A 12,331-nucleotide genomic window follows, 5' to 3' on the forward strand; every position below is an offset into this window, starting at 1 on the left:
GTGGATCATCTTCATATCAGCAGCGAACATTTCGCGAGATTTCGACTTACTCGACGAGAATTCGCTGCCGACGAATATTCATTCACACACCCTCGCGTGCACCCATACCAGCAGCTCGTGAACAAGTATTCGCCTTCAAGCGTGTCTTCTGTGTTCCGCCTCTCGGGAAAAGAACAGGAAATCATGCCGAGAACAGCTGCGACAACCCGGAAAGGCTGGAAGCTTTCGTCCGTATCTTCGGCAGTGACGTTTTCCACATCGACGGTGAAAATCTCAATTGCAGAGCATGTAAACGGACGATTTTCAGTTTGAAGAAGCTCGATGTGGATCAGCACGTGAAGGGTTCGAGACACATCAAACGTCGGTGTCTAGAAGCCGCCATTGCGCCCGAAGAAGGACCTTGCACGGAAGTCTCTGGGAAGCAATCCCATTCCAGCATGGAAGTATGCGAGGCTTTCGTGTCCGCAGATATACCTCTGCATAAGTTAGAGGATGCAAAACTACGGAACTTCCTGGAAAAACGGAGCAGCAGATCCCGTCTCCTATGTCAAACCCGTGTACGAGAAGAGAGTCCAGCGTAGAAGGGATGCAGTGGAAAACAATCCGATATGGGTGTCCACCGATGAAACGACCGATGTCACCGGCCGCTTCGTTGCGCACGTGATCATCGGCATACTCGTCCCGACGGGGAGCGCATCATTTCCGATCCACGCTGAGAGCCTGGAAAGAACCCACAGCACAGCTATGGCGCAAGTTTTCTTCAACGCTTTCAGCCTGCTTTGGCCCGACGGAGTCCAGTACGATCGAGTCCTGCTCTTCTTGACTGATGCGGCCGCGTATATGCGAAAAGCGGGCAGGGCACTGGAAGTAAGCTTTCCCAAAATGCTTAACGTGACGTGCGCCGCCCACGCCCTACATCGTGTGGCGGAGGAGATCCGAGGCATGTACCCGAATGTTGACCGGCCCATTTCGAACGGCAAGAAGATCTTCCTAAAAGCGGCCTCAAGGGTTACGATTTTTCGCGCGACTGTTCCGGGGATTCCACTCCCCCCTCAACCGATCCTAACGGGATGGGGAACATGGTCGAATGCGGCAGTTTACCATGCCAAATACTTCGAAGAATTCTTGCGAGTTATCGACAAACTCGACGCAGATGACGCGGTCAGCATCCGAGCTGTCAAAGAAATGATCGGAGAGCAATCTATAAAGCATATTCTCAAAGTTCATATTCTCAAACTTCGGGTGTTTGTCTGCAGAAATCACCCAGCTCGAAGAACGAGCGGCGCTCCTGACCGACGCGATGGACTTATTTTCGAAGGCGCTCAGAGATCTCAAGGCGATCTCAGGTCCCGTGGGTGAACGACTGGCCAGGAAATGCGTTTCTGTGGTTGCGAACAACCCTGACTATGGCACCCAGAAGTCAATCGCGGAAGTCCTGCAAGGGAATTCGACCGCGAGCTTCCAGAGCTGCCATTCTCCCTCCGCAATCGCATCGTTCACTTATGCTCCGATCACCTCCACCGATGTCGGAAGGAGCTTCTCTGCATTAAAGCACACGCTGAATGACCGACGTCAATGCCTCACTTTTGAAAATTTAAAGATGATGCTGGTCATTTTTTGCGATGATCGTGACTAATTCTAGACGATTGATATCAATGGAACCGTATCACCGCTCATTTAAAAATCTTATCCTGCGCATTTCGAAATCTTGTTCTGTTCATTTTGAGTGCTCATTTCGCTCATTTTGAATGCTTATTTCTCTTGCTTTTAAGGCTTATTTCGCTTATTATTCACGCTTATTTTGCTTATCATTCACGCTCATTTCGCTTATTTTGAGCGCTTATTTTGCATATTGTAGCGGAACAACGAAGACCGGTGATAATGGATAGGATTTATTCTGAACTCGAGCAGCCCTTTTTATAGGATGACCCGGCGACAGCAGCGCCGCTTCAATCGGCCCCGCTACTGCTCACGAACGCCCTCGTTCGAAGGGCTTCAAGTCTTTAGCATTCAGGGTCCGCACTCGATTGGACTGATTTCGTACTTCATAGGTAGAATGGGCAGGCCGACGCACCACCTCGCAGGGCCCCACGAACCGTGGGCGTGGGTGCAACTTCTTGGACAGGCCACGCATGACTTTGGTGATCCGAACCAGTACCTCCTGGCCAACACGAAAGTGTACCGGTTCCACCCTCGAAACGTCAGACCGACTCTTCATACGCTCTTGAGCCCTCAAAAGATTCCGATGGCCTTCCTCCCGCACTTGTTGTACAGAACGGCGGCTTTGTGAGACCCGCGGGGGTTCCCCAGGAAGGACCGCCGGAAATCCGAATAACATTTCGAAGGTCGTTTCCCGTAGCGATTCACTCACAGTGGTGTTCAAAGAGAAGGCTGTCTCGAAGCCGTGAACCCCTCCAGCACGAGAGCACCAAGACGATCCGTCAACGTCCGTATGGTCCTCTCCGCGAGACCATTGCATTGAGGATGACCCACGGCTGTACGGATGTGCGAAGTCCCAACCCTCCGCAGATAATCAGCCAACAACGTACCTCGGAAGCACGACGCATTGTCGGCGACAATCGTCCCGATACGTCCCAGAGACGCACTCATAATCTCGAGAGACCGCACCACGAACGGAGCCGAAATCCGCCCGGCAGCGAAGAGATGCACGAAGCGCGTACAATAGTCGACGGCTACCAAAATGTAGACCGGCGGACGCCCAGGAACGTTGAACGGACCAGCGATGTCCAGCCCGACCTTCTCGAAAGGTCTCCCGGGCGGCACCACAGGTTGCATATCGCCGACTTTCTGTTGAGGCGGCTTGCGCCTCTGACAAATCTCGCAGTCTCTGACATACTGGCGAACGCGACGATGGAAGGCCCGTCCAAGATCAAACCGTTCGCGGACGCGACGCTCAGTCCTTCGCACTCCCGGGTGTCCAGCCATATCGTCCTCATGACAACGAAGGTTGGCTCTAAGCATCGATGATTTATTGTGAACTAGCCCTGGCTTTTATAGAAAGAGGTGGCGCTACAGGTGCCGCTTCATTCGGCCATGCTACAGATTTCGAACGTCCTCGTTCGAAGGGTCGTGGCGGACTTTGCCGCTGCGAGGAGCAGCGGTCCACAGAGTGCGGATACTCTCTCTGATACACCTCCAACGAATTTTCCAGCCTGGACGGGATGCGATGTGACACCTTTCGTCTCGACGCGCTCTTGTCATTTCCAGATGCTTTCTGAGCGATCGATGACCTCCAGCGACCGTCTTGACATGTTTGGTTACCTAAGCGGCGACCCCGCGCAATTACGAGCAAAGATGACTCCGAAGGCACGCTACGTCGGAGATGACAAACTTCACAATTTTCAACATACTCCCTCACACGACGACGAAGTCGTCTACCGAGGTTGAATGTTGCCTGTACACGACGCTCCGTGCCCCGGATTCCGGGGTGTGCCGTGCCTCGATTATCATGACACCACATGATAACCTCCTCGCTCAAGGAACCGGGAACACACACACGACCTTCCCGATGAAGCAAATTTTCTCGGATGGCGTACTTCCCCAGCGGAATGCCATTCTGGAGAATCTTCAGTTTCCGGAGGTAATCGAGATTCTTGCTCTGTTCCTCTCGAAGTCGCGATTGGAATGAGCGTGTAGCATCTGAGAATTCTGGTCCTCTGACGAGTAAGCGAATTCCAAGCTTAGGATCAACGCTTTCCTTGGCAATGTCCGGCGACGGCTCCCGGTCATCCGGAGGAGAGTAACTGTCAGCCATTCTCATCAATGACTTGGAGTATTCTGGGTTCGCGGTAACCAGGAAATTCGAGAATGCACACGAATTACAGGATTCTCTGATCTCAATGACGAAGTCCTCGAATAAGAACGGGATTCCTACTTCGATCAGCAGAGACTGTTTCTTTCTGATGAAGGGCGTGACGGACTCGTTTGGGCGCCGTCCATGACTGTAGTATTAAGCCGGGGACCTCCTACTCCCTTCCGGGAAACGCACTAAGAACTTCTCCTTGAAACACGTCCACGTAGATCGAGTGCCTATGTCAGCTACAAACCAGATCTTGGAATCTTCATCCATTGTACGATACGCCAATTAGAGGACCTGTTGATCTGACCATCCGAGTACGCTCGCGTCCATTTCCAGCCGTCTTAACCATTTCGTTGGTGTGACGGGATCGAATGCTGGCAAGGTGCTTACGGGCGTCAGAACCTCCGACAATGCAGCGAGGTTTTCCGTGCTCAGCACGTTCTCTCTGGTGGCTCCGCTGCTTCCCATGCCGCTGCCACCAAAATAAAGCGTGACAACGAAGGTTGGCTCTAAGCATCGATAATTTATTGTGAACTAGCCCTGGCTTTTATAGAAACAGGTGGCGCTACAGGCGCCGCTTCAATATTCAAAGGGGAGTACAAATGTGATGAAATGCCACAGAAAATTTCACGGAACAAAGTCGGAGGACAGACGACGCCGCAGACAATAGGCGTCATCGAAGCATCTTGATACGTCGATGCTGACATTCGACAACAGGGGCAGAATGGTGGCTAGCTTGCTGTCGAAGGGTGTGCTTTCAGCAAACAGCTTCTGCAATGAAATCATACAGAGAATATTCAAGAAAGCTGGACTCGGGTTTTTGTGGTATCTAGCGATTAGATAGCGGAGTCGACTGATAAACGTGCACGTAGGTACATGTATGTTGGAGACCGCTAGAATAAACAGAGAGACTTGTTGTTGGGCTAGGCCCGAAGGAACACCGGTCCCCTCCTCTAAAGTGGAACTTTAGACAGGTATCGGCCGATACTACAATTGGCGGAGTCGGGAAGAACTAGTGCACGAGGAGAGCAGCCTAGAAGAAGTTATTGCGACGGAGTGGCGGCTTAGTCGGACGGATCACGGAAACATCGGAGTGGGCGAACGGCAATGAATACGATGGGAATTCCGACACCGAGCGCTTTCTGGCCGGAAATCGGGATATCACCTACAACGGAGTGGACTGAGTGGATTCGGTCGTTCGAAAGGTACCTGACGGCAGCTTTTGCGGAACCGGACAAGGTCAGTGATGCACGCCGAGTGGCGCTGTTGACCTGCCACCTCGGGCAGGCGGGGCAGGCAGCTTTCGATGCGGCGACGAGCGGATATTCAGAAGAGAAGCTAACTTACCAAGTATCAAAAGAGATCTTGCTGAAAAGATTCGGACAGAAGAGATCCGTAGTGATGCTCCGAAATGAACTTTTTCGACGCCGTCAGAGACCCGGCGAGTCTGCCGCGGAATTTCATGATGATCTTTGCCGGCTGATGGCAGGATGCAAACTGGCTGATATGAGACCAGAGACAATCGTCAAGTCGATTCTGATTGCCGGAGCAGCCAACTCGGATATAAGGGAGCGACTATTGGAATTGCCAGACGACAAGTCCCTGGCGGATGTACTGGTCACGATGGAACGGCTCGAGATTGGAAAGGCGGAGGTCAACGCTGAACGTACTGTCGACGTGAACGAGATCAGGCGGAATGCAAGACAGCAGGTCCCTCAGCGCATGACGACCCAAGAACGACAGAGCCCGTGCACGAATTGCAACTACTTCGACCATCAGAACAGCGACATTTATCGTTGCCCGGCTCGACTTCAGTCGTGCAGACATTGTGGAGATATTGGACAATTCTTTCGATGTTGTCCTAGGAGCCGACCGATGCAGAGTCGTCGGATCACTGGTAGTGGCGAGGCTCGTAGAATAAACGGCAACGTTCAGGTCTATAGAGTTCGTCATCTGTTAGAGGCGATGGACGAGGTATCAGGGAGTGTCGAAGTGAATGGTAGGCGTGTGGATTTCCTCTGTGATACTGGAAGTGCGAGCATGTATTGGACGGACTGGAAGAGTCTGAGACAGTATTGGTGAGCTATTCAGGCGAACGTATTCGAGTTATGGGAGGAACCAGAGTTTCGATAGCGCATCAGGGGCGGGAAGCCGAAATGCGGATTTTCGTGGTTGAGTCAGGTCGATCTGTTCTCGGAAGAGATGCGCTCGGGAAACTCGGGTTGCTGGTCGACTGTTCGAAGTCGCGGATGATTGTCAACGAGATCAAGGAGAGATCACTACGTGAAGAATTCGCTGAATTGTTCAGTAACAAATTAGGTCGACTTAAAGGCTTCGCCCATAGAGTCAAGGTGAGGAGCGAAATCCGACCGGTACAACAGAAGCTAAGACGGATTCCCCTGGCGATTCGTGAAGAAGTGAAGAAAGAACTGGACACAATGCTGGAGAGGAAGGTGATCGAAACTATCGAAGCCGCGGAGTGGGTTTCAGCACTCGTATGCGTCGCTAAGAAAAACGGACGTGTGCGGTTGTGTGTAGACCTACGGAAGGTGAACGAAGCCGTCGTGCCGGATATATTTCCCTTACCCCACATCGAAGACCTATGCGTAGAGCTGAGGGGCGCCCGATTTTTCTCAAAGCTCGACCTGTTGTCAGCATATCATCAGCTAGAGCTGGCGGAGGAGTCGAGGGATCTGACGGCTTTCATAACGCCGTGGGGACTCTTCCGGTTCAGGAGAGTTTGCTTCGGATTGGCAAGTGCTCCGGCAGCGTTCCAAAGAATGATGAAGGAAGTGCTGAAGGGAATCTCAGGAGTGGTGATCTATCTCGACGACATTCTGGTATTCGCGAATACCAGAGAAGAGCATGATGTGAGGCTCAGGGCAGTCCTAAGATGTATACAACAAGTCGGCATGACGCTGAACGATAAATGCGTAATTGGAGGGCGGAAGATCGAATTCGTCGGATATGAATTCTCGGAGGAGGGAGTTCGTCCGTGCCGAGACAACCTTCAAGCAATCAAAGAGTTGGCTACGCCAACAGATGCAACTACAGTGAAGTCGGTGCTAGGCACTGCTGGATTTTATCTGCGGTGTGTGCCAAGGTTCGCGGATATCACAGAACCATTGAGGAGAGTGATCAAATCAGGAGTCAAGTTCGTATGGGGTGAAGAACAACAGGAAGCATTCGGGAAAATGAAAAGACTAATTGTCGATGCGTGTCCGCTGGCTATCTTCGATCCGAAATTAGAAACGATTCTGGCCACGGATGCGAGTATGACCGGTTTGGGAGCGGTCTTACTACAGAAACACGTAGATGGAGAGAAGCCGGTTGCTTTCGTGTCGTGTTCGTTGGATGAAACTCAGCGGAAGTATTCCACGGGAGAGCGGGAGGCCCTTGCTTGCCTCTTCGCCGTGGAGAAATTTCATTTCTATTTGTGGGGCATTCGATTCGTGTTGAGAACGGACCACGCAGCCTTGGTGACATTACTTGGAGCCAGCGGTACCGGTAGAGGACCGATGAGAATCGGCCGCTGGGCAGAACGATTGAAGAATTACAATTTCTCTGTCGAGTTCAGGGCAGGGAAGACGAACCTGGTACCAGACATGTTATCAAGACTACCGGCGAAACGGTTCTTCGCGATGCCAGACCCAGGAGAGGTCGTGGTGGCTCAATTGAGCGAAGTCATGAGACCATTCCAGTGGAAGGAAATCCGAGACACTACGGCAGCCAATGAGCAATTCCTAGAGATCTTGAGATGGCTTCGGGGAGATGAAGAAGCAAAACTTTCCGCGGAATTGGATACAGTGAAAGAAGATCTATCGGAGGTCGATGGAGTCGTGCTGAGGGGCGAACGAGTGATTCTCCCCCCTGAGTTGAGACTACGAGCGGTGCGGATAGCACATGAGGACGCACATCAAGGAATGAGCCGGACAAAACAACGGATTCGTCAGTATTATTGGTGGCCCAGGATGGACGCTTTCGTTGAATCGGTCATAAAGAGCTGTACGGTGTGTAATAGACTAGACAAGACGGCCAAGCCCGCAACAGCTCCAGTGCGGATCACGGATTGGCCGAGGGGTCCGTGGCAGCGTCTAGCGATTGATATCCGAGGACCTGACGACACTTTGGGGCAAAAATATCGATTTGCGGTAGTTGTGGTTGATTATTATTCAAAATGGGTGGAGATACAAATGATGGCGAACGTTACAGCGAAGAATGTGATCCAGATGTTACATGAACTTGTAGCATCGATAGTTAAGATAGCGCAGCTCACATGCACGTACGGAAGACGAAGGAGAGGATACACCAAAACAATAAAGTAAGCCTGACATGCAGGCAAGCCCCAGTTGCGGGTTGGTCGAACCGAGCCCAGTGTGCTTCTCTGTTGGATGTTACAAATTGGCGCAGTCGTCATGGATGCAGTACCCCCACCTCCGTTTCTGGCGGAACCAGGAGAGCCACAGATTCCTTTCGACGAGTGGTATCAAGTGTTTTTGGCGTATCTGCTGGCGAAGGACGGAGAGAACTTCTCCGATCTGAGGAAGAAGGCCACCTTGCTCAACGCTCTCGGATTGGAGGGCCAACGACAGTTTCACGCATCGAAAACGCCCCGTTGAGCCATCCCGTGAGCGCGGAGAGTCAGCAGCCCGAATACGACGACACAGTGCAGCGGTTAAGAGACCGATTCTGCAAGGGGAAATCGAAAGTCGTCTGTCGGTGCGAGTTTTTCTCGAGAATACAGCACGAGGGCGAATCGGTGGCAACGTTCGTGACAAATCTCAGAAGGCTGGCTGCTAGGGCCGACTTCCGGCATTATACCGAAAATCAGGCGGTGCTGGACCAGCTCATAGCACGAACATCAAACAGCGAAATCAGAGAGCGGTTGCTGCTGGAAGGTGACAATCTCGGATTGGAGGACGCCGTGCAAATGGCCGTCCGGCTCGAGGCGGCTGATGTGGAGGCGCGGCGCTTGGCGGCGACCGTTCAGATAAGCGCACAGGTGGCCACGGCCTTGCGAGACCCTAATGCTATCAACGCGATAGGAAGGACCCCAAATATGCGTCAAGAGTCCCGCATGTCATCACAGCGCAAACGGAGCCAAAGCCGGGCGCCACCCGCGAGGCCTAAATGTTGGAACTGCGGCATCAGGGTCACTTCGCGAAGGAATGTCGGCGTCGTGGAATACGTGCGATCGATGAAGATACAGAAGCCGGATGCGAGGAGTCGGAGATTCAACAGACAGGTATATCAGCATCAGTGTATTCTGTAGGAGGAGACCATCAGCCTATAATGTGTAGAATTCGAGTGGATGGGTCACACATAGATTTCATGATTGACTCGGGAGCTCAGGTCTCGGTTTTGAATGAATTCACGTACAAAACCTACCTCAGGGAAACACCTCTGAAACAAACGAATCGAAAGATATGGGCGTACAATAAGAAAATCATTGAAACGGTGGGAGTGACTGAGGCTTCGGTCGATTATGAGGGACGTAGCGTGAGAGGACTACTCTTTGTAGCACGGAGCGGGGCTAACGTCCTCGGAGTTGATATAATGCGGAAATTGGGAATGACGATCAACGTGCGAGAGGGGACCTGCCACGTCGCATCGTTGAGGGAACTAGATTTTGAGTCAGAATTTCCGGAGGTCTTTGATGACGGACCGAGCAACGTCAGACATTTCTGCCATAAAGTTAGGGTTCGGCCAGAGGTAACGCCAAAGCAACAGAGATGCCGCCGGCTGCCGTTCGCGATACGAGAAAGAGTGAGAGCGGTCATCGATCGACTAGAACAAGAGGGGGTAATTGAACGTATTCAGGCGTCAGAGTGGGTTTCCCCGATCGTGGTTGCCGAGAAGAAAAACGGCGATGTTCGGTTGTGCGTGGACCTTAGGGAGGTAAATAAAGCGGTGGTCCAGGACGCGTTTCCCTTGCCACATATTGAGGATCTCATGCAGCGACTGGCAAAAGGCCGAGTTTTTTCGAAAATCGATTTGAGGTCGGCATATCATCAGATCCCATTGCATGAATCATCGAGAGATCTCACGGCGTTTGTATCACCGTGGGGGCTATTCAGATACACGCGCGTCTGTTTCGGGTTGGCTTCGGCCCCGGCAGCGTTCCAGGCATTCATGGAAGAAACCTTGAAAGACTTGGAGGGAGTTATCTGCTACTTGGACGATGTTTTGGTCGTTGGCGAAACGAGGCAGGTTCACGATGAAAGGGTACGAGGGCTCCTCAGGACCCTTAGCGAAAGGGGTTTGAAGGTGAACAACAAGTGTGTGTTTGGAGTGGAGGAGACGGAGTTCCTGGGCCATGTTGTGAGTTCTAAGGGGGTGAAACCATTGCCGGACAACGTTAAAGCAATAGAGAATGTGCCGGAGCCAAAGAATGTCTCTCAATTGCGCTCCTTCCTGGGCATGGCGGGGTTTTATCTCAAATGTGTCCCCCGCTACGCAGAATTGGTGGAACCGCTCAGAGAATTGCTTCGGAAAGAAGTGAAATTCGACTGGCGGGAGAAACAACGATTAGCGTTCCGTGCCGTCAAGGAGCAATAGCGGAGGCAGCGCCGCTGCGCGTGTTCGACCCAGCGTTACCACTGGTGCTGACCACCGACGCCTCGGATTATGGCTTGGGGGCGGTGTTGCAGCAGCGGGTCAACGGCAAGCTAGAACCACTGGCGTACGCATCCTGCTCGCTGTCAGAAACTCAACGCAGGTACTCCACTAGTGACAAAGAGGCCTTGGCGTGCGTATGGGCGATAGAGAAATGGCATGTATACCTCTGGGGGAGACGTTTTACGCTAAAGACAGACCACAGGGCGCTGGTTTCGCTCTTCGGAACGAAGGGAGCAGACCGTAGGTCGATACGGTTGGCGCGGTGGGCGGAGAGGCTGGGAGCGTACGCTTTCGACGTTGAGTACAAGCCGGGAGTCGAGAACGTGATTGCGGACGCATTGTCGAGACTACCAGAGGCACAGGAGGGGGCGGTGGAGGTAGATGACGACGGCGAGGTAATCGTAGCACAGATGGCGGGCGTTCTGGCTCCATTGACGCTGGACGAAGTTCGTCTAGAAACGTCGCGGGACGAGACGTTGGCAGAGGTTGTCCGGATAATCGCAACGAAATTCGGAATTGAGAAACTAACCGGAGACCTGCGCTCTTTCCAGTCTATCCATGAACAATTGAGTGTCGTTGATGGAATTCTCATGAGAGGAGAGAAAGTTGTGCTGCCGACAGGCTTGAGAGAGAGAATAATACAAGCGGCTCACGGGACGAGTCATCAGGGAATGGCTCGAACAAAAAAGGCGGTTCGAGACTGGTATTGGTGGCCACGAATGGACGCGGGGGTGGAACACCTTGTACAGTTATGCGAGATTTGTGGCTCGCATGACAAGTCGGCTAGAACAGAGAGACCGTTGGCACAGGTTGTGCCGCCGCCCACAGGTCCGTGGGAGAAGATCGGTATCGATGTTCGAGGCCCTCATTATAGGTTACCACCCCCGTTTCGCTATGCAGTGGTAGTAGTAGATTACTTCTCGAAATGGCCAGTTGTCCGATTCATGTCAGAGGCGACCTCAGAAAAAATTGTTCTGTTCTTGAGGAATGTCTTCACGTGCGAAGGAACCCCGAAAGAGATAGTGTCGGACAACGGACCTCAATTTGTGAGCCGAACGTTTGACTTGTTCATGAAGCAGCATAATATTGTACACTGTAGAACAGCGGTATATAACCCTCAGGCCAACGGACTCGTCGAGAGATTTAATCGAGTCCTAGGCGACATGTTAAAAACAGCGGAACTCATGTCAATGAATAAGAATAATTTAGATATTGTGATACAAGAAATGTTGGCCGACTACAGGAATACACCTCATCCCACTACCGGCGAGTCACCGTCGGTACTGCTGCACAGCCGGGCAATGAGATCCGGAGTTCAAATCACAGACTTCCATGAACTACGCAGAATTAAGCCGTCAGGAGAGATCAAATCACGCATCGAAGAAAACCAAAGGAGAAGACTCGAAAAGGAAAACGAAGTCGGTCATCGGTCAGGTACACGGGTGCGAGAGGGTGACAAAGTGCGGATAAAGAAACCAGGAATTGTAACGAAGGGTGCGTGGCGATTCTCAGCACCCGTCAGAGTGGACCGTCAGGTGGGGCAGTCCACATTCCGAATGTCAGACGGAAGGACATGGAACGCGAGATCCCTGGCGGCGGTCCCAAAGAGTGATGCGGCAACCGGGAACCCTAGGTATCCGAACCGAGTGCGCAAAGCACCGGAGTTTTTCGGTAGATCTGTGCTGAAGCGTCGGAGTTGAAAGCTTTCGGGGAAGGGAAGTATGTAGCATCGATAGTTAGGATAGCGCAGCTCACATGCACGTACGGAAGACGAAGGAGAGGATACACCAAAACAATAAAGTAAGCCTGACATGCAGGCAAGCCCCAGTTGCGGGTTGGTCGAACCGAGCCCAGTGTGCTTCTCTGTTGGACGTTACAAATACGAGTTCCACC

General features: G+C 52.2%; 2 protein-coding genes and 1 pseudogene across 2 annotated transcripts; 2 read left to right on the forward strand and 1 right to left on the reverse strand.

Moving 5' to 3' along the window:
* The first annotated feature begins 492 nt into the window (after positions 1 to 492).
* Positions 493 to 1,359, forward strand: LOC108864379 (uncharacterized). The gene has a single exon (XM_018639891.1). The coding sequence runs from the start codon at positions 493 to 495 to the stop codon at positions 1,357 to 1,359; it is 867 nt and encodes a 288-aa protein (XP_018495407.1).
* Positions 1,360 to 2,379: 1,020 nt separating this feature from the next.
* Positions 2,380 to 2,946, reverse strand: LOC108864380 (uncharacterized protein K02A2.6-like). Its single transcript, XM_018639892.1, has one exon. It carries the CDS (start codon positions 2,944 to 2,946, stop codon positions 2,380 to 2,382), a length of 567 nt encoding a protein of 188 aa, XP_018495408.1.
* A 6,004-nt stretch (positions 2,947 to 8,950) lies between these two features.
* On the forward strand, positions 8,951 to 12,138 carry LOC108864382 (uncharacterized protein K02A2.6-like; annotated as a pseudogene).
* Positions 12,139 to 12,331: the final 193 nt, after the last annotated feature.

Source organism: Galendromus occidentalis, unplaced genomic scaffold (assembly GCF_000255335.2).
Source record: "Galendromus occidentalis unplaced genomic scaffold, Mocc_1.1 scf7180000077463, whole genome shotgun sequence".
Classification (NCBI taxonomy): domain Eukaryota; kingdom Metazoa; phylum Arthropoda; class Arachnida; order Mesostigmata; family Phytoseiidae; genus Galendromus; species Galendromus occidentalis.